The sequence below is a fragment of the Procambarus clarkii genome, chromosome 69, assembly GCF_040958095.1.
Source record: "Procambarus clarkii isolate CNS0578487 chromosome 69, FALCON_Pclarkii_2.0, whole genome shotgun sequence".
In the NCBI taxonomy this organism is placed as follows: Eukaryota; Metazoa; Arthropoda; class Malacostraca; order Decapoda; family Cambaridae; genus Procambarus; species Procambarus clarkii.
Window position 1 is genome coordinate 18,401,209 of NC_091218.1, and position 22,858 is coordinate 18,424,066.

The window sequence follows — 22,858 nt, forward strand, 5'->3', positions numbered from 1 at the left end:
ATCATCTCGATCGACTTGAGAATGGTCCAGGACGGACCGAAACGTCGTCGTCCCTTCACCTTCTAGTGTGTGGTCTGGTCAACATCTCTAAAGATATCCTAACCAACAACACCGAAGTAGTTGACAGATAAGACAATAGAAGATTGTATCTAGGCGAAGCACTCTATATCAAACACTCATCCAGCTTAAGCAACACTTAAATACATCCTACCGTCCTCAAATAGAATAGGTAGAATAGAATAGAATAGGGAGAATATCCAGCTCACACCTCATTTTATCTCACCACTTGGCTACATATTCTGTAGCTTTATATTCTACAGCTTCAGCTAACTTAGACCAGCTTCCATGAGGCCTCCCTGTAACATGAACTTTAGAAAGTTTATTTCTTAACTTCCTTCCCCAATGAAAAACGTAAGAAATATAGAGAATATTCATGCTAAAATTTATGATCAAACACTACCTGTCATATTTAATAACACAACCACACACACACACAGGGGTCTGGTAGCTGAGCAGACAGCGCGCAGGATTCGTAATTCTGCGGACCTGGTTCGATTCCCAGACCAGGCAGAAACAAATGGGCAAAGTTTCTTTCACCCCTGAATGCCCCTGTTACCTAGCAGTAAATAGGTACCTGGGAGTTAGACAGCTGTTACGGTGCTGCTTCCTGTGTGTGTGTGTGTGTGTGTGTGTGTGTGTGTGTGTGTGTGTGTGTGTGTGTGTGTGTGTGTGTGTGTGTGTGTGTGTGTGTGTGTGTGTGTGTGTGACCAATCAATATGAGATTGATTGGTCACACACACACACACACACACACACACACTTTGCTGACCAATCAATATGAGAAGAAAGATTTGTGTTTTCATTTTAAATTCAGATATTGTAAGCTGTTAAAGTTGATCTAGTTATAAGCCATTATTTTTTATTATTTTATAAGCCATTTATTAATATTATATTACGTTACGTTTACTTATATTTATGACATTCAAATTATACAGTATTGGAGGTATTCTCTAGTTTTAATATTTTAAATTATTTGATTTGCATTTAGATGAAAAGCGTTTTAACTGGCATTATAAATTTGATGATGAATGTTGCACTCACTTGAAAAGTAATGATGAATTTGTAATGAAAGCATTATATTACAGCATGTGTGTTGTAGCTCATAGCTCATGTGTATATATATATATATATATATATATATATATATATATATATATATATATATATATATATATATATATATATATATATATATATATATATATATATATATATATATATATATGTATATATATATGTATATAGAATATATATAGAATATAGAGTATATGGTCAACATAGACACGTTATTGTTACTGATGGCTTCCTAATAGTGTAGTTCTTGGTATACACGAACAAAAAAATATATTCGTGGATAAGTTCGTCTTGGGATACTACGAAGTTCCTTTTTTTCTATATGTTTGCAGTACCTAAATACGGAAATTTGGCATAATGTAGATCTTTAGAGGCTCTGGAACAGGGCAGAAACATTAGGGTAGTGTTTCCTTTCGCCTAATGGCTCTGTTTACTTTGCAGTAAGTACGTACTTGGGAATTAGGCAGCTGTTGTGGGCTATATCCTTGGGTGTGTGTGTACTCACCTAATTGTGCTTGCGGGGGTTGAGGTTTGGCTCTTTGGTCCCGCCTCTCAACCGTCAATCAACTGGTGTACAGATTCCTACGCCTCCTGGGCTCTATCATATCTATATTTAAAACTGTGTATGGCGTCAGTCTCCACCATATCGTGGTGTGTGTGTGTGTATGTGTGTGTGTGTGTGTGTGTGTGTGTGTTTGTGTGTGTGTGTGTGTTTGTGTGTGTGTGTGTGTGTGTGTTTGTGTGTGTGTGTGTGTGTGTGTGTGTGTGTGTGTGTGTGTGTGTGTGTGTGTGTGTGTGTGTGTGTGTGTACTCACCTATATGTGCTTGCAGGATCGAGCATTGACTCTTGGATCCCGCCTTTCGAGCATCGGTTGTTTACAGCAATGACTCCTGTCCCATTTCCCTATCATACCTGGTTTTAAAATTATGAATAGTATTTGCTTCCACAACCTGTTCCTGAAGTGCATTCCATTTCCCCACTACTCTCACGCTAAAAGAAAACTTCCTTACATCTCTGTGACTCATCTGAGTTTCAAGCTTCCATCCATGTCCTCTCGTTCTGTTACTATTCCGTGTGAACATTTCGTCTATGTCCACTCTGTCAATTCCTCTGAGTATCTTATACGTTCCTATCATGTCCCCCCTCTCCCTTCTTCTTTCTAGTGTCGTAAGGCACAGTTCCCTCAGGCGCTCTTCATACCCCATCCCTCGTAGCTCTGGGACGAGTCTCGTTGCAAACCTCTGAACCTTTTCCAGTTTCATTATATGCTTCTTCAGATGGGGACTCCATGATGAGGCGGCATACTCTAAGACTGGCCTTACGTAGGCAGTGTAAAGCGCCCTAAATGCCTCCTTACTTAGGTTTCTGAATGATGTTCTAACTTTTGCCAGTGTAGAGTACGCTGCTGTCGTTATCCTATTAATATGTGCCTCAGGAGATAGATTAGGTGTTACGTCCACCCCCAGGTCTCTTTCACGCGTCGTTACAGGTAGGCTGTTCCCCTTCATTGTGTACTGTCCCTTTGGTCTCCTATCTCCTAGTCCCATTTCCATAACTTTACATTTGCTCGTGTTGAATTCTAGTAGCCATTTCTCTGACCATCTCTGCAATCTGTTCAGGTCCTCTTGGAGGATCCTGCAATCCTCATCTGTCACAACTCTTCTCATCAACTTTGCATCATCCGCAAACATCGACATGTAGGACTCTACGCCTGTAAACATGTCGTTAACATATACAAGAAATAGAATTGGTCCCAGCACCGATCCTTGTGGTACTCCACTTGTTACTGTTCGCCAGTCCGACTTCTCGCCCCTTACCGTAACTCTTTGGCTCCTTCCTGTTAGGTAGTTCCTTATCCATTCTAGGACCTTTCCCCCCACCCTGTGTGTGTGTGTGTGTGTGTGTGTGTGTGTGTGTGTGTGTGTGTGTGTGTATGTGTGTGTGTGTGTGTGTGTGTGTGTGTGTGTGTGTGTGTGTGTGTGTGTGTTTGTGTGTGTGTGTGTGTGTGTGTGTTTGTGTGTGTGTGTGTGTGTGTGTGTGTGTGTGTGTGTGTGTGTGTGTGTGTGTGTGTGTGTGTGTGTGTGTGTGTGTGTGTGTGTGTGTGTGTGTTTGTGTGTGTGTGTGTGTATGTGTGTGTGTGTGTGTGTGTGTGTGTGTGTGTGTGTGTGTGTGTGTGTGTGTGTGTGTGTGTGTGTGTGTGTGTGTGTGTGTGTGTGTGTTTGTGTGTGTGTGTGTGTGTGTGTATGTGTGTGTGTGTGTGTGTGTGTGTGTGTGTGTGTGTGTGTGTGTGTGTGTGTGTGTGTGTGTGTGTGTGTGTGTGTGTGTGTGTTTGTTGTGTGTGTGTGTGTGTGTGTGTGTGTGTGTGTGTGTGTGTGTGTGTGTGTGTGTGTGTGTGTGTGTGTGTGTGTGTGTGTTTGTGTGTGTGTGTGTGTGTGTGTGTGTGTGTGTGTGTGTGTGTGTGTGTGTGTGTGTGTGTGTGTGTGTGTGTGTGTGTGTGTGTGTGTGTGTGTGTGTGTGTGTATGTGTGTGATATATATTATACATGATAGAGCAACCGGTTCATAGAACAACCTCAAATAGAGAACATAGATCTGGAAATAGTACATTAGACAGCCGACGCGTGGGATGGCATGGGTCCAAGAGCTAGCAGCTCCATCCTGCAGGCACAATTAGGTGAGTACACACACACACACGCACACAGTTTCAAGTGTATATATGATAGAGCCCAATAGGCTCAGGAACCTGTACACCAGTTGATTGACGGTTGAGAGGCGGGACCAAAGAGCCAGAGCTCAACCCCCGCAAGAACAACTAGGTGAGTACACACACACACACACACACACACACACACACACACACACACACACACACACACACACACACACACACACACACACACACACACAAATAAAGCAAATGAGCTTGGAGAACTGGTACTAGAGGAAAACCCAGACATAATAGCCCTCACAGAAACAAAGATCACGAAAACAATAACAAATGCAGTGTTTCCACAGGACTATTATGTTATGCGGAAAGAGAGGGAAGGAAGAGGTGGGGGTGGTGTAGCTCTGCTGGTAAGAAAAGGCTGGGATTTTGAGGAGATGGATATTCAGGGCTGTGAAGGTTTCAGTGACTACATAGCAGGTACTGTAACAAATGGAGGGAAAAAAATTATAGTCGCAGTCATATATAATCCACCACCAAATGACAGAAGACCTAGACAGGAATATGATAGAAACAACATGGCCACCATTAACATAATAGAAAGAGCAGCTTCTGTTGCTAGCAGGAATGGATCTGGACTACTAATTATGGGAGACTTCAACCATGGGAAGATAGATTGGAAGAACAGAGACCCGCATGGAGGACCAGAAACATGGAGAGCTAAGCTGCTGGACGTGGCAACAAGAAACTTTCTAAGCCAGCATACCAAAGAGCCAACAAGAATGAGAGGAGAAGATGAACCAGCAATGCTTGATTTGATATTTACCCTAAATGAATGGGATATAAGGGAAGTTAAGATGGAAGCGCCCTTGGGAATGAGTGACCACAGTGTATTGAACTTTGAGTACCTGGTAGAGCTAGGACTTATCTCCCCCCAAAAAGAACTAGGATTCAAAAGGCTGGCATACCGAAAGGGGAATTATGAACAGATGAGAAGTTTCCTAAGTGAAATACCTTGGGACACAGACCTCAGAGACAAGTCTGTACAGGGTATGATGGACTATGTTACCCAAAAGTGTCAGGAGGCAGTAAACAGGTTCATCCCGGCCCAAAGGGAAAAATCCGAGAAGCAACAAAAGAATCCATGGTATAATAGGGCATGTATGGAAGCGAAGAAACTGAACAAGAAGGCGTGGAGGAACTTCCGGAATAACAGAACACCAGAAAGCAGGGAGAGATACCAGAGAACCAGGAATGAGTACGTCAGGGTGAGAAGAGAAGCAGAGAAAATTTTTGAAAATGATATAGCAAACAAAGCCAAGACCGAACCAAAGCTACTCCACAGTCACATCAGAAGGAAAACAACAGTGAAAGAACAGGTATTGAAACTTAGAACAGGCGAGGACAGGTATACAGAGAATGACAGAGAGGTGTGTGAGGAACTCAACAAGAGGTTCCAGGAGGTCTTCACAATAGAACAGGGTGAGGTCACTGTGCTAGGAGAAAGGGAGGTAAACCAGGCGGCCTTGGAGGAGTTCGAAATTACGAGAGAGGAGGTCAAGAGACACCTGCTGGATCTGGATGTTAGAAAGGCGGTTGGTCCAGATGGGATCTCACCATGGGTACTGAAAGAGTGTGCAGAGGCACTTTGCTTGCCACTCTCCATAGTGTATAGTAAATCACTAGAGACGGGAGACCTACCAGAAATATGGAAGACGGCGAATGTGGTCCCAATATACAAAAAGGGCGACAGACAAGAGGCACTGAACTACAGGCCAGTGTCCTTGACTTGTATACCATGCAAGGTGATGGAGAAGATCGTGAGAAAAAACCTGGTAACACATCTGGAGAGAAGGGACTTCGTGACAAATCGCCAACATGGATTCAGGGAGGGTAAATCTTGCCTTACAGGCTTGATAGAATTCTACGATCAGGTGACACAGATTAAGCAAGAAAGAGAGGGCTGGGCGGACTGCATTTTCTTGGATTGTCGGAAAGCCTTTGACACAGTACCGCATAAGAGGCTGGTACATAAGCTGGAGAGACAGGCAGGTGTAGCTGGTAAGGTGCTCCAGTGGATAAGGGAGTATCTAAGCAATAGGAAGCAGAGAGTTACGGTGAGGGGTGAGACCTCCGATTGGCGTGAAGTCACCAGTGGAGTCCCACAGGGCTCTGTACTCGGTCCTATCTTGTTTCTGATATATGTAAATGATCTCCCGGAGGGTATCGATTCATTTCTCTCAATGTTTGCGGACGATGCTAAAATTATGAGAAGGATTAAAACAGAAGAGGACTGTTTGAGGCTTCAAGAAGACCTAGACAAGCTGAAGGAATGGTCGAACAAATGGTTGTTAGAGTTTAACCCAACCAAATGTAATGTAATGAAGATAGGTGTAGGGAGCAGGAGGCCAGATACAAGGTATCATCTGGGAGAGGAAATTCTTCAGGAGTCAGAGAAGGAAAAAGACTTGGGGGTTGATATCACGCCAGACCTGTCTCCTGCAGCACATATCAAGCGGATAACATCAGCGGCATATGCCAGGCTGGCCAACATACGAACGGCATTCAGAAACTTGTGTAAAGAATCATTCAGAACTTTGTATACCACATATGTCAGGCCAATCCTGGAGTATGCAGCCCCAGCATGGAGTCCATATCTAGTCAAGGATAAGACTAAACTGGAAAAGGTTCAAAGGTTTGCCACCAGACTAGTACCCGAGCTGAGAGGTATGAGCTACGAGGAGAGACTACGGGAATTAAACCTCACTTCGCTGGAAGACAGAAGAGTTAGGGGGGACATGATCACCACATTCAAGATTCTGAAGGGGATTGATAGGGTAGATAAAGACAGTCTATTTAACACAAGGGGAACACGCACAAGGGGACACAGGTGGAAACTGAGTGCCCAAATGAGCCACAGAGATATTAGAAAGAACTTTTTTAGTGTCAGAGTGGTTGACAAATGGAATGCATTAGGAAGTGATGTGGTGGAGGCTGACTCCATACACAGTTTCAAGTGTAGATATGACAGAGCCCGATAGGCTCAGGAATCTGTACACCTGTTGATTGACGGTTGAGAGGCGGGACCAAAGAGCCAGAGCTCAACCCCCGCAAACACAACTAGGTGAGTACACACACACACACACACACACACACACACACACACACACACACACACACACACACACACACACACACACACACACACACACACAAATGAAAATATAAATTTCATCTTTCCAGTGGCGTGTGAAAGCTCCATTTGTTCCATACATTATCAAACATGTTGCCGCTCACCAGCAATAAAATATTACCTCGCATTTGGAACTAAAACTGTACCAGCCCTACATTGCTGGAACACCAGCCCTACATTGCTGGTACACCAGCCCTACATTGCTGGTACACCAGCCCTACATTGCTGGTACACCAGCCCTACATTGTGCTACACCAGCCCTACATTGCTGGTACACCAGCCCTACATTGCTTTATATTCCCTCCCCGAGCGCTTGAGTAGCAGCAACTGACGCAGATAACTCAACAAATACTCCCATAAACCACTTGGGCTGGACGGTATAGAGCGATGGTCTCGCTTCATGCAGGTCGGCGTTCAATTCCCGACCGTCCAAGTGGTTGGGCACCATTCCTTCCACCCCCCGTCCCATCCCAAATTCTGATCCCTTCCAAGTGCTATATTGTCGTAATGGCTTGGCGCTCTCCCCTGATAGTTCATAAATAGTTCATTCCCAATATCCCTACCCCCCCCCCCCCTCCCCAAATCAGTTAAGGATATCTGCGAGAGTACATTTTTGTGTTGAATACCTAAGTCTGGAAATGATAACAGTATGGCTGATATTCAAATCAATACAATGGAGTTTCAGTATAAAACTCTAGAGTTTCTGAAATGAATACAATGGAGGTTCAGTATTCAGTATAAGTCCTTGCCATATTTGCAAGTTTTTTTGTACTTATAAACTTTGCTCGATAAATAAGTATTGGTATCGAGTGAGAGAAGTCCCTTGATTGTTTCAGGCGTAGGTTAGACATATATATGAATGAGTTTGGGTGGTTATAGATAGGAGCTGCATCGTATGGACCAGTAGGCCTTCTGCAGTTACCTTGATTCCTATGTTCTTATGTTCTTAAGTATTGGTATCGTGGGAGAGAAGCATTGGTATCGCGAGGGGAACTTAACAGCTAATGTGAATCATTATTTTCGAATGTTTAACTTTAAGGAAGATCTAAGTTGGTCATAAACGACCTAACTTAAGACATGTTGAAATGTTCGATAGGAAAATGTTTGAGAAATTGTTAGAGATTGTAACATTAGTGTTGTTCAATTTAATGGTCTAAGGCGTGTGATTGTGACTACCCATATCATAGGTTCGAATCCTCATCACGGCAAAATTTTCTCATTGCTGCCTCATGTTATTGTGACTTCTGTGTGCAAAATGCAGAGCATCCACATTATTATTCATTGTGATTTTAAAGAAAATTTGTATTAATACCTCTCTCTCTCTCTCACATACACACACACACATATATTCATATATATGTCTAACCTACGCTTGAAACACACACATATATACATATTCCGAAGCCTAGTCCCTCTGTGTGGGTGTGACCGTGTGATGTGTATTACCCTGTGACTGAAACTAGAGTCATAGGAGAACAAGCCAAGTGTTTATATGGTAAACTGCCAATCATGTTTCTGCATCATAGAATTGAATAAGTAATCTATCTACACCTGACATTGAATTGAGTATTTACTTATAAATAAATGGGTAAATACTGGTTCAGTAACAGGGTTGTTGATTTGTGGAACCAATTGCCGCGTAACGTGGTGGAGGTGGGGTCCCTCGATTGTTTCAAGCGCGGGTTGGACATGTATATGAGTGGTATTGGGTGGTTATAGATAGGAGCTGCCTCGTATGGGCCAATAGGCCTTCTGCAGTTACCTTTGTTCTTATGTTCTTATATGTATCTTCATATAATTAGTGCCAGCAACGCCAGAAATGTAATGTCGACCTTCTGATGACGATGATTCATTATTAACTTTTCTCTGTTATCGTAATTACCGTCCGAGGTAGTTACATTTTCACTGTTCCCTGGAGTCCAAGTAATTATACCGGGTCGTCTGAACGGGTTGTGGACGGGTCCTGCAGGCGGCCGCGGGAGGAGATGACAACGATGTAAAAGATCTTAATTGGTCTCGGAAGGAAATATTTGATGCTTGACAGTGGAGTTTGGGCGGTGGAGGCCAGAGTGTCACCAGGGCTGAGAGGCATGGTGTATGAGGACACCTTTGGATACTTTGATCTCTCTCTTTCTCTCTCTCTCTCTATCTCTCTCTCTCTCTCTCTCTCTCTCTCTCTCTCTCTCTCTCTCTCTCTCTCTCTCTCTCTCTCTCTCTCTCTCTCTCTCTCTCTCTCTCTCTCTCTCTCTCTCTCTCTTTCTCTCTCTCTCTCTCTCTGTCTGTCTCTGTCTCTCTCTCTCTCCCTCTCTCTCTCTTCCTCTCTCTGTCTCTCTCTCTCTCTCTCTCTCATGCAGACCAGGTACAAGCAGTATACTATATGAAGATAGTGGCAAGAAGTGTGGCACTAAGTAGGCATAGTGCCAATAACATAATGGAAGAGCACCGCCAGTTATGTCTATCCGGCTGAATAGTGGCTCCAGCGTCGAGAGTTGGAACGTGGCAACAGTGTTGAATAAGAATGGCCATATTATTATTATGAATACTATATATGCTGATGCTATATCGTATCAAGTCACTGGTGGGAATTAGAGGATCCAGAAATCTAGAATGTTGGTTGCTGTGTGCAAATATTTGACTGGGAATTGTTATAGTATTAGGTTAAGAATGAGTGCAGCCAATAATAGGGTGAGGGGGAATTGGGCGAGTGAGCTATGTGTTATAGGGTGAGTAAGAATAAAGGTAGTAATAGGGTGAATGAGAAGGGATGTCAGTAATAGGGTGAATGAGAAGGGATGTCAGTAATAGGGTGAATGAGAAGGGATGTCAGTAATAGGGTGAATGAGAAGGGATGTCAGTAATAGGGTGAATGAGAAGGGATGTCAGTAATAGGGTGAATGAGAAGGGATGTCAGTAATAGGGTGAATGAGAAGGGATGTCAGTAATAGGGTGAATGAGAAGGGATGTCAGTAATAGGGTGAATGAGAAGGGATGTCAGTAATAGGTTAGAGTGAAAACAGTGCCTGTAATAAGGGAGATAGTGATGACTTGGGGGTAAAGGAATAATATACACGCCCACGAGAGACATCTCCCGTCACGCAGGGTGCAGTCGCACCTCCACAGATCTCCAGTATCAGCTCTTGATACTGGTAATGGCTCAAAAGGGCCACCACCACTTACGGGCTATTCATGCCCGTGCCACCTTGTGGGTGGCTTAATCTTCATCAATCAATCTATACAAGCCAGAGGCCATATGCCCCTTCAGTCCAGCAACAGACTGCATGAGCAGACCGTCAGACGCAGGTGTCCATCAGAGCATCCATCTGCTGTCGGAGTTACACAAATGAGATGCTTAATATTCAGTGCAAGAACACCAGAGTCCCGAGTCGGTGTTCACGGCATGGCGGGAGCGTTCAGTGTTGAGTAAAGCACCAGGGAAGACATGAGCCTCTTATCTTGAGATGATTTCGGGGCTTTAGGGTCCCCTCGGCCCGGTCCTCGACCAGGCCTCCACCCCCAGGAAGCAGCCCGTGACAGCTGACTAACACCCAGGTACCTATTTTACTGCTAGGTAACAGGGGCATAGGGTGAAAGAAACTCTGCCCATTGTTTCTCACCGACGCCTGGGATCGAACCCAGGGCCTCAGGATCACAAGTCCAGTGTGCTGTCCGCTCGGCCGACCGGCTCCTCACTACTATCTCACTATTGTGAGGCCTCTACAGCCGAGTAGGTGTGAACAGTTGAACTTGAAGAGGCAGAAAGTTACACTAACTTGGCTGAAAATTTGACACCCAACTCACACGTCTGAAAATAAAGGAGGTGACGACGTTTCGATCCCTTATGAACAGGCGCTACAGGTCCACCCATAAGGTAGTAAACCCATGGAACCTCTTACCCGAGACTCCAGGGGACCTGAACACTCTCCAGAGACATTGGTCACTGGGGGGTAGAAATAACCTAAGCTACTCTATCCCTTTGAGATGTATTTCTATCTTGTCTCAATAAACATACTTGAACTTGAACATTGGTCACCTTCACACACAGAGATCACACTAACGTGATGCATCAAATGAACAAAAAAGCCCAGTTTGTGCCTCGGAGAGGCTACGGGATCCAGTAAGTTCAGTAGAACTTCGGTTTCAACCCTTTTAACCCTGTCGTAGCTCAGTCGATTAAGGCAGTGTCTGGGATGCTCCCGGACGCAGGTTCGAATCCTCGTCACGGCCCTTGTGGATTTGTTCATTGGTCACCTCGTCACACAACAAAGGTTACAGAGCCATTAACATCGTCATACCCAACAGCAATAACACACAACAAACAACAGCAATAACACACAACAAACACAACAAACGAAGCAAAATACCAAACACACCAATAATCTCCCATCAAAGCCGCGCATCAGACCTCCGTAAATCAGGATATTTAACAGACCTTGTAAATTGGGTCATATTTCCTGGAGGGTGAATGGTGGCCTTCAAGAACTGGCACTTCTGACAGGGTTGTAAATATTGTGACCCCTGACCCCAGCCGCGGGCCCGTACCACGGTGTACTCACCTAGTGCATTCACTCACACGGGCTGTAACGAGGTATGTATGATCACCACATACAAGATTCTCAGAGGAATTGATAAGGTAGATAATGACGGACTATTTACCACAAGGGGCACATGCACTAGGGGTCACAGGTGGAAATTATGTGCCCAAATGAGCCATAGAGACGTTAGAAAGATTTTTTTCAGTGTCAGAGTAGTAGACAAATAGAATGCATTAGGAAGTGATGTGGTGGAGGCTGACTCCATACACAGTTTCAAGTGTAGATATGATAGAGTCCAGTAGGCTCAGGAACCTGTACATTAGTTGATTGACAGTTGAGAGGCGGGACCAAAGAGCCAGAGCTCAACCCCCGCAAGCACAACTAGGTAAGTACATACAAACACACACATACATACATACATACACACACACATACATATAACCGCATCATCGTACCACATTACCAAGGTGTATCTCAACATATTATAATTGCACATATTCCCACTTGTACCTGGGCGCTATTTTAGCTAGGAACATACTTCAAGTAATCATCCAGAAATAATTACTTGAGCCCGTATTTAGACCTAAGATAATCACTGCATAAACAGTGGCTGATTTACATAATTAGTTTCAAGGCGGGTATTATTGTGCTGAGTGTTCTGTTATATATAGGTGTTGCTCTGTTCTTGTTTACCTCCACAGATCTACAGTATCAGCTCTTGATATCATGGCTCAAAAGGGCCACCACTTACGGGCTATTCATGCCCGTGCCACCTTTTGGGTGGTTTAATCTTCATCAATCAATCAATCTGTTCTTGTAAGCTTTTGTTGAACTGTTTGTTCTTTATGCTACTGTCCGAGGAGTCTGTTCTCCAAGTTATTTGAAGTTGATTAGTTCTTAAATGTTATCTGATGTTAAGGGTCTCGGTAGTTCAGTTGGGTTCGTTCTCGATTCACAACCGGGAATCATGGGTTCAAATCCTGGTCGGGACAGAAAATGTTCCCCCCACGTTTTCTATCGCCTAATGCCTCTGTTCACCTAGGTCAGGTCAGTAGTTCGACCTTGGGGGATCCAACTACTTATATCGTCCTCGATATAAGTAGCTGGATATATAAGATATATATAGTTAGTACGTTTTATTTCGTCTATCATCTCATTCTCTTCTGTCTATCATCCCGTTCTCTTCTGTCTATCATCCCGTTCTCTTCTGTCTATCATCCCGTTCTCTTTTATCTATCACACCGTTTTCTTTTGTCGAGCTTCTCTGTATTCTCTGTAGACATTTTTGAACTTTCTATATATACTTTCTCTTTCATTCGTCCTGTAACAGGCAAACTACTTCTATATATTACAATATTTGGCTCCACCGGCGCCCACATTCCTGCAAGATATGAAAAGTTCATTTGCAATTTCTGAGTAGAATTTTGTCCCATTTCGGTTCGTTACCCGGCGGGCTTGGCTAGACGGACCCGTATTTTAAACTTGTTACAAATGTTGGCATCAAAAGAAATTAGACAAATTAATCCCTTTTCAAGAGTTTTCTTCAGCCATTTCGCGTGATGCTGCGTCTGAGACGCTCGTAATTTAAATATATAATTCAAAAACTGAAATTATTAGCGAGTGAGAGAGATGCTTTTCTGAAATCATTCACTCCCACAGTTAAGGAAAATATACATTCATATACATTGTTGTTTTTATTGTGACGTATTTCTCGACGTGTTGTTGGTAAAGCTCAAATGTTATACATATTTCCAGGCGACTCCGTTTAATTTGAGTTTACTGCAAAGTTAACAAAGTTAGTAAACTGGTGAACACAAATTGCGTTGTTTCTTTAAGAGATGCTCTTGATGGTACTAATAGAGGAGCGGAATTCACTTCTCAGTCATGCTTGTTGCTGGAATACCATGTGTCGTATGTATACACTCCTGGTCCCAATGTGTCGTATGTATACACTCCTGGTCCCTAATGTGTCGTATGAATACACTCTTGGTCCCTAATGTGTCGTATGTATACACTCCTGGTCCCTAATGTGTCGTATGAATACACTCTTGGTCCCTAATGTGTCGTATGAATACAGTCTTGGTCCCCAATGTGTCGTATGAATACGCTCTTGAACCCCACGTATCGCTGGAATACGCTCTTGAACCCCACGTATCGCTGGAATACGCTCTTGAACCCCACGTATCGCTGGAATACGCTCTTGAACCCCATGTATCGCTGGAATACGCTCTTGGACCCCATGTATCGCTGGAATACACTCTTGGACCCCACGTATCGCTGGAATACGCTCTTGAACCCCATGTATCACTGGAATACGCTCTTGGACCCCATGTATCGCTGGAATACACTCTTGGACCCCATGTATCGCTGGAATACACTCTTGGACCCCATGTATCGCTGGAATACACTCTTGGTATCGTGGAATACACTCTTGGGCCTTGTGAGTTGAGGGAATCATCACCTTCTAGTGTCCTGGTTCTCACTGATACGCGTGTCTCCGTGTCTTGCATGATTGATAGCTTAAGTTAATCTGAAAACAACAATGATGCAGACTGGCCTTGCAACACCGAGGTAACGGATTACATGCAAAACTGCGTAACTGATATGCGGATGACACGGATGTCGCTGGATGAATAGCGTCACATTACACAAGTAGCTTGGTGGATGTAGCTGGATGGATGACGTCAGCTTAACACCTTACGCAAGCGGCTGACGGTATTATTATAGCTTCCGTAGTCTGAGATAATAATCATTGATCATTTCGTCAGGAAGAAATATATTTTGGAATATCTAACGTGGATTTAATTCGTTGTTTTACGAAACTTGTTGGGTTTTTTCTTATTTGTTTTGTCCTTTCATGTTTAATATTAGTGCGTGTCTGGGTGTTTTTCAGTAGTGGATTGACTGTCACGTACAGGTCACGGAGCGCTAGAACAGAAGACGCTCACGCAGGCTGACACGCACTCAAGTTGACACTCACGCAAGCTCACACGCACTCAAGCAAGCGCCCAGATCCATCTAAATACTCACACAAAGCTAAGACATAAACACACGAGTACCCCACACACACTTGCAACTGAGAGACCTTAGTTACAAGGAAACGCTGAGACAAATTAAACTCCACGCTGCAAAAAACAGGGAAGAGGTGACGTGGTCACGACATATAAGATTAATAGAATCACTCGGCAAATGATTGCAACAATGAGAACAAGCTGGAAAAATCAGGCTTTAGGCAGATATAGAGAAGCACAATAGTTTGAAAACAGGTTTGTGAACGAGGATTATAAGTTACCAACAAGGATTAACGAGACACTTTATCAGGTCACAAAAATTGGCATTTATTAAGCAAAAATTATACATTACACATGTTCCATGAGAACGTGTATAATGATTTATTAATTTTTTGATTTATTAAATACTCTTGTAAGCCTGATCCGTGCACCGGTTCTTGGTGACCATTACAACTGTTGTCCGGTGACTGGCGAGCGAGACGGAAGACAGAGTGACCTTGTTTAAATTCAGTTGGAGGCCAGAATGGTTGTGTTCATTGCATTTGTGAGTGGCAGCAGTCAGCAGAGACCGCTTTTGTGTCGGGAGGCTCCTGGCACGCACTCATATAACGCACGCACGCACGCACTAGTATGTGTGTGTGTGCTCCGGGGTCGTAGCTCAAAGGGGCCCGGGTTCGATTCCCGGCCGATTTAGAAACAAAATGTGCAGTTTCTTTCACCTAGAGGGCCGACCAGGGAGCCGGTCGGCCGAGCGGACAACACACTGGACTTGTGATCCTGTGGTCCTGGGTTCGATCCCAGGCGCCGGCGAGAAACAATGGGCAGAGTTTCTTTAACCCTATGCCCCTGTTACCTAGCAGTAAAATAGGTACCTGGGTGTTAGTCAGCTGTCACGGGCTGCTTCCTGGGGGTGGAGGCCTGGTCGAGGACCGGTTCGCGGGGACACTAAAAGCCCCGAAATCATCTCAAGATAGATATGATAGAGCCCAATAAGCTCAGTAACCTGTATACCAATTGAGAGGCGGGACCAAAGAGCCAAAGCTCAACCCCCTACAAGCACAACTAGGGGAACACACACACACACAAGACCCCGGCCTCTAAACATTACAGATAACGTCGCAGGTCAAACGAGGCAGAAAGATTCTAAGGACACTTTATCTGCAGTAAATGTCAGCGGCCATTTTGTCCGGAGAATGTTATTGTTTGAGGAGCTGTGTAAGTGTACTAGTGTCAAATTTACACCTGTGTAAATCTCTACACCTGTGTGAATCTAAAATTTACACCTGTCAGATTTACACAGGTGTATGACACTAGTATACATTTTCGTGAACCTGAAGTGTAAGCAACCACTGACCTTTGTAAATACGACAAATATGACACCCAAACGTTACGACCCAGAGGGTAAAAAATGATTACCAGGATCAGGAAAAAATTCCATCAGCAACAGCCTGTTAGATCCAAGTTCGACTGCTTGTTTATGGAAAGATTATTGTGGTGCAAACAGTCATGTCGTTCCCTTTGTTTACTTTTCAATTAGAAAAAAACGAAGTTCTTTCCCTTCTGTAAATTGTTTGTCTGTCATTTAATTCTTCTTCGTTATATCGCATTCTGCAGTAATAGTTTATTTTGTAATTATTTTGTCTGGAAGGTTATTTTATTTGTGGTATTTGTGATAGCTAGGATTCGAACCTGCGTCCGGGAGCATCCCAGACACTGCCTTAATCGACTGAGCTACGAGAGTCGATTAATGCAGTGTCTGGGATGCTCCCGGGCGCAGGTTCGAATCCTCGTCACGGCCCTTGTGGATTTATTCATGTGATAGCTAGCTTTCAACCCGTTGTTCCTGTGCATTATAGACATTGGAACTCGTTTAAACTATATGTTTGGTACTACAGTATCCTGAGCTAGGTACCGCACTATCCCAATTAGATACCAATTTATCCCAGTATCCAAACTAGAGACCACAGTATCCTAATTACACACCGATGTATTTCTATAATGTATCGCAGGATCCCAGTCAGTTACAGCCACATCCATGTGTAGCAATATATATATATATATATTTGCTCATTAAACACTATAACAGTCATTATCAAAGACACTTCCGTCAAAATGTGGACTACTAATTAAGCTCTAATTAACGTCTGAACAGCGTTGCATCAAAGGAAAAACTTTTATATCAGTGTTGAGTGTGACTATATTTTGACTGCAACATAATACACACACACATAGCACGCTGCTTGCAAGAAACTTTGTATTTGAGTAACGCTTCTGATATCAAAACACAGCAGAGAGGTTTGCTATGATCGTGTGTCTGGAATATGGTATTTTTCCCCAGGAGAGCCGTGAATCAGGGCACAGGTAACCTGCCTTTGTGAGGAGAAGCCCTACAGGAGAGCGTGTAGGAGCCGCATCTCCTGCATCAAGTTATATTAGTCTCAACCAAGATGAGACGTTGGAGAAAAGAGACTGTCTCTCATGTCTCTTCACGTTTGGTGGAAGACACGGCTGTTGTAGGTCATATATATCGACAATATAGTCATATATCGACTTATATATAGCCATATATCGACTTATATATATAGTCATATATCGACTTATATATAGTCATATATCGACTTATATATATAGTCATATATCGACTTATATATATAGTCATATATCGACTTATATATATAGTCATATATCGACTTATATATATAGTCATATATCGACTTATATATATAGTCATATATCGACTTATATATATAGTCATATATCGACTTATATATATAGTCATAAATCGACTTATATATATAGTCATATATCGACTTATATATATAGTCATATATCGACTTATATATATAGTCATATATCGACTTATATATATAGTCATATATCGACTTATATATATAGTCATATATCGACTTATATATATAGTCATATATCGACTTATATATATAGTCAGATATCGACTTATATATATAGTCATATATCGACTTATATATATAGTCATATATCGACTTATATATAGTCATATATCGACTTATATATATAGTCATATATCGACTTATATATATAGTCATATATCGACTTATATATATAGTCATATATCGACTTATATATATAGTCATATATCGACTTATATATATAGTCATATATCGACTTATATATATAGTCATATATCGACTTATATATAGTCATATATCGACTTATATAGTCATATATCGACTTATATAGTCATATATCGACTTATATATAGTCATATATCGACTTATATATAGTCATATATCGACTTATATATATAGTCATATATCGACTTATATATATAGTCATATATCGACTTATATATATAGTCATATATCGACTTATATATATAGTCAGATATCGACTTATATATATAGTCATATATCGACTTATATATATAGTCATATATCGACTTATATATAGTCATATATCGACTTATATATATAGTCATATATCGACTTATATATATAGTCATATATCGACTTATATATATAGTCATATATCGACTTATATATATAGTCATATATCGACTTATATATATAGTCATATATCGACTTATATATATAGTCATATATCGACTTATATATATAGTCATATATCGACTTATATATAGTCATATATCGACTTATATAGTCATATATCGACTTATATAGTCATATATCGACTTATATATAGTCATATATCGACTTATATATAGTCATATATCGACTTATATATAGTCATATATCGACTTATATATAGTCATATATCGACTTATATATAGTCATATATCGACTTATAACCACAAGTTATACCTTGTGGTTATAAGTCGATATAACTTGTTTATATTAAGAGATACGTACCTCTCTTGTTTCTGTTCTAGAGCATAATTTAGAGCCTTCAAGGAGGTCCAAATAATTCAAATGCCTTACGTCTGACCCACATTTCCTGTGGTCAGTAAGCTGTATGTTTTCTAGCTCATCTGCCTTACGAAACTTGCTGGTTGATTTATGAAACAAATTACCTGGTAATACAAGTGGGATTGTTTCAAGCGTAGTGTAGACATGCATATGAATGAGTTTGGGTGGATATAAATAGGAACTGCCTTGTATTGGCCAATTCGGCAGTTCGTTGACTCTCACGTAGCAAATTTTAAATCACATGGTATATTTTTGTAAATCAAATTGTTTATTTTTTGTAAATCAAATTTTAGATAACGGTATATTTTTGTAAATCAAATTTATAATCATATGGTTTATTTTTGTAAATTAAATTTATAATCATATGGTTATTTTTGTAAATCAAATTTATAATCATATGGTTTATTTTTGTAAATCAAATTTATAATCATATGGTTTATTTTTGTAAATCAAATTTATAATCATATAGTTTATTTTTGTAAATCAATTTTATAATCATATTGTTTATTTTTATAAATCAAATTTATAATCTTATGGTTATTTTTGTAAATCAAATTTTAAATCACATGGTTATGCTTCTTTTCACTGTTGATGGTAATTGAAAAATCAATTCTCCAAAATTCATTTTTATTTCTAGTCTGACGCGACACTTGAACGCGTTGAATCACGTGGTATCTGTTATTTGGATTGAGGAAGTAGGTACTCAAGAGTACCCGGCCTTGGACCTACATCTCAACACTGTTCTGACAGGTTACCTTGCAACCGTCTTGGTATTCTCAGCCTGTGTACGGTACTGCTACTTATTCATGTTGCAGCTTCTGCAAGTGGTACACACATGCTCCGAAGCTTATAGAGACCAGGAAGTGTCTCTCTTTCCTCCTCTCTCTCTCAGGAACCTATAAATCTCACCATCTTGACTACCATCATCTTCCCTCTTGCAAGATATAAATCAGAAGTTTGCAATGTCGTCTTGCTATACATTTGTGAGCAATAAACTTGTAAAATTAACGCCTTGTGTCTTCCTCTTGTTTGGTACAAATTGTGTCGGTCGATTGGGCTACAAATTGAATGTATTAGGATAATAATGCTAATAATAGTATTAGCTAATAATACTGAAGCGTCGCCCAAGTGTTAATTTATTGTGAGCGACGTTATTGTCTGTTATGTGCGAGAGTTGTCCACAAGGCGGAGCCTCGATACAATTTGTTAAATTATTTTGCTAATTGTAATCACTGGACTGTTGATGACAATAAGAAAGCTGCAACGTATTAGTGATGTGTTGAATGACACGTTCCCGCTGTTGCAAGGGTACAGCACTGGCTGACTGTGGCGTCTGATGTTGCAAGGGTACAGCACTGGCTGACTGTGGCGTCTGATGTTGCAAGGGTACAGCACTGGCTGACTGTGGCGTCTGATGTTGCAAGGGTACAGCACTGGCTGACTGTGGCGTCTGATGTTGCAAGGGTACAGCACTGGCTGACTGTGGCGTCTGATGTTGCAAGGGTACAGCACTGGCTGACTGTGGCGTCTGATGTTGCAAGGGTACAGCACTGGCTGTGGCGTATGATGTTGCAAAGGAACAGCGTTAGCTGACTGTGGCGTCTGCTGTTACTGGCTCCAACATCGTCTATAGGACCTAGACTCGACATTACTGGCAGTCTCGACGAGCAAGATCGAGATATCAAGATATATTGATATCTTGCAAGATCGAGATATCTTGATATACGATCTCTATCAAGATATTCAGAAGTATCCTAGCGCGCCAAAACACCTCGACGCCCCAGTTGCTGTCATCGTCACTGCTGCCAGTTTCATATCCCTCGTCACGGCTAATGTAGTCGTCATCATCCTCCTCACTGTCATCATCCTCACTTTCATCATCCTCCTCACTGTCATCATCCTCCTCACTTTCATTATCATCCTCACTGTCATCATCCTCCTCACTGTCATCATCATCCTCACTTTCATTATCATCCTCACTGCTGTCACCATTTTCATAGACGTCACCATTCCCATAGACGTCACCATTCCCATAGACGTCACCATTTTCATAGACGTCGCCATTTTCATAGACGTCACCATTTTCATAGACGTCACCATTTTCATAGACGTCACCGTTTTCATAGACGTCACCGTTTTCATAGACGTCACCATTCTCATCGACGTCACCATTCTCATCGACGTCACCATTCTCATCGACGTCACCATTTTCATAGACGTCACTATTCTCACAGACGTCACCATTCTCATAGACGTCACCATTTTCATAGACGTCGCCATTATCATAGACGTCGCCATTCTCATAGACGTCGCCATTTTCATAGACGTCGCCATTCTCATTGACGTCACCATTTTCATTGACGTCACCATTTTCATTGACGTCACCATTCTCATTGACGTCACCATCCTCATAGACGTCACCATTCTCATAGACGTCACCATTCTCATAGACGTCACCATCCTCATAGACGTCACCATTTTCATTGACGTCACCATTCTCATTAACGTCACCATCCTCATAGACGTTACCATTCCCATAGACGTCACCATCCTCATAGACGTTACCATTCTCACAGACGTCACCATTCTCACAGACGTCACCATTCTCACAGACGTCACCATTATCACTGACGTCACCATTCTCATAGACGTCGATATTTTCATAGACGTCGACATTTTCATAGACGTCGACATTTTCATAGACGTCACCATTCTCATAGACGTTACCATTTTCATTGACGTCACCATTTTCATTGACGTCACCATCCTCATAGACGTCACCATTCTCATAGACGTCACCATCCTCATAGACGTCACCATTTTCATTGACGTCACCATTTTCATTGACGTCACCATTTTCATAGACGTCACCATCCTCATAGACGTCACCATTCTCATAGACGTCACCATTCTCATAGACGTCACCATTTTCATTGACGTCACCATCCTCATAGACGTCACCATTCTCACAGACGTCACCATTCTCACAGACGTCACTCATAGCATCTTCATAGTTGTCACTATCATCATAGTCGTCACCATTCTTATAGACGTCACTCATAGCATCTTCATAGTTGTCACTATCATCATAGTCGTCACCATCCTTACTGTCGTCACTATCCTCTTCGATGTCACGAATCTCATAGTTGCCACCATCCTCATAGTTGCCACCAACATCATCGGCGTCACTATCATCATCGTCGTCACTATCATCATTGTCGTCACTGTTGTCCAGAATGTGGATGACATCATGTGGATGAGCTTGTATCAAGGATTCATCAGCATCAAAGTCAACTTCCGTCTCTCTCATCACCTGTAGATCAATTGTAATTTAATATAAGAATTATATATATATATATGATTTATAAAAAATTAAGTGTCATAAAACTAAGAATATATTCACTTAATATAACGAGACTTGTGCAGATCATATTATAATATGAAATGGTAATGAATGCCAGCTGCCTGCACAGCATATTTCATGAAGTTATACCTACGTCCGAGAGCATCCCAGACGCTGCCTTAATGGACTGAGCTACGACATGGTATAAGAATTGCAACCAGAAATTCTACTGAATTTACTTGGATCCTACAGCCTCTCCGAGACACAAACCAGGGTTTTACACAACTCCCCCCATGCACTCGAGCTGTGTCAATAGGCCGTTCTACCTCTTCGCCCTTAAGTCATTACACACAGAAATCACAATAGCGTGATGCATCAAATGAACAAATCCACAAGAGCTTAGTCGATTAAGGCAGCGTCTGGGATGCTATGGTTCGAACCCTCGTCACGGCCCTTGTGGATTTGTTCATTTGATGTATCACGCCATTGTGATTTCTGTGTGTAAAGAGGGATTAAATGTGTAATAAAAACTTACCTCATATACTGACGAGATGAAGCGCGTCAGAATACAGAGGTGGGAAAACATAGCGAAGATATTACTGAAGAACCATTGCTTGAGCGACGTGAAGAATCTTGCTATTTCCTCAGACATTATCATTGTCTGTATACACTCCTTCGTCTTGCTGTCAAGTGCTCGCTGTCAAGTGCTCACTGGGTTTGTGTTTCGTGTTGTTGTTTCAGATTTAGCTACTCAGAACGAAGTGTCCATGTAGCACGGGCTATGGTGAGCCCGTAATGTGTTTCGTGGCCAATCTCATCTTTTATTTGTATCTTCAGTCACGTGAATTAATTGTGCATTAAGTGAGGTGAGGAGAAAGATTGTCTCAAGCCAAGAATGATGGAAATAGAAACACAAGCAGATGTTACGGCCTTTTTTTGCCTGTGCCACCTCTTGGGTGACTTATTCTTCATGATAAGAACTTAAGAACAAAGGTAACTGCATTACACACAGAAATAATAATTGCGTGATGCATCAAATGAACAAATCCACAAAGGCCGTGACGAGGATTCGAAC

The 22,858-nt window shown here is 41.9% G+C and overlaps 1 protein-coding gene across 1 annotated transcript; it reads right to left on the reverse strand.

Annotated features, from left to right (window-relative positions):
* Nucleotides 1–20,121: 20,121 nt before the first annotated feature.
* On the reverse strand, nucleotides 20,122–22,435 carry LOC123772248 (protein PFC0760c-like). Its single transcript, XM_045765332.2, has 2 exons — nucleotides 22,319–22,435; nucleotides 20,122–21,753 (listed from the first exon to the last, which is right to left on the reverse strand). Exons 1-2 carry the CDS (start codon nucleotides 22,433–22,435, stop codon nucleotides 20,122–20,124), a joined length of 1,749 nt encoding a protein of 582 aa, XP_045621288.2.
* Between the last annotated feature and the right edge of the window lie 423 nt (nucleotides 22,436–22,858).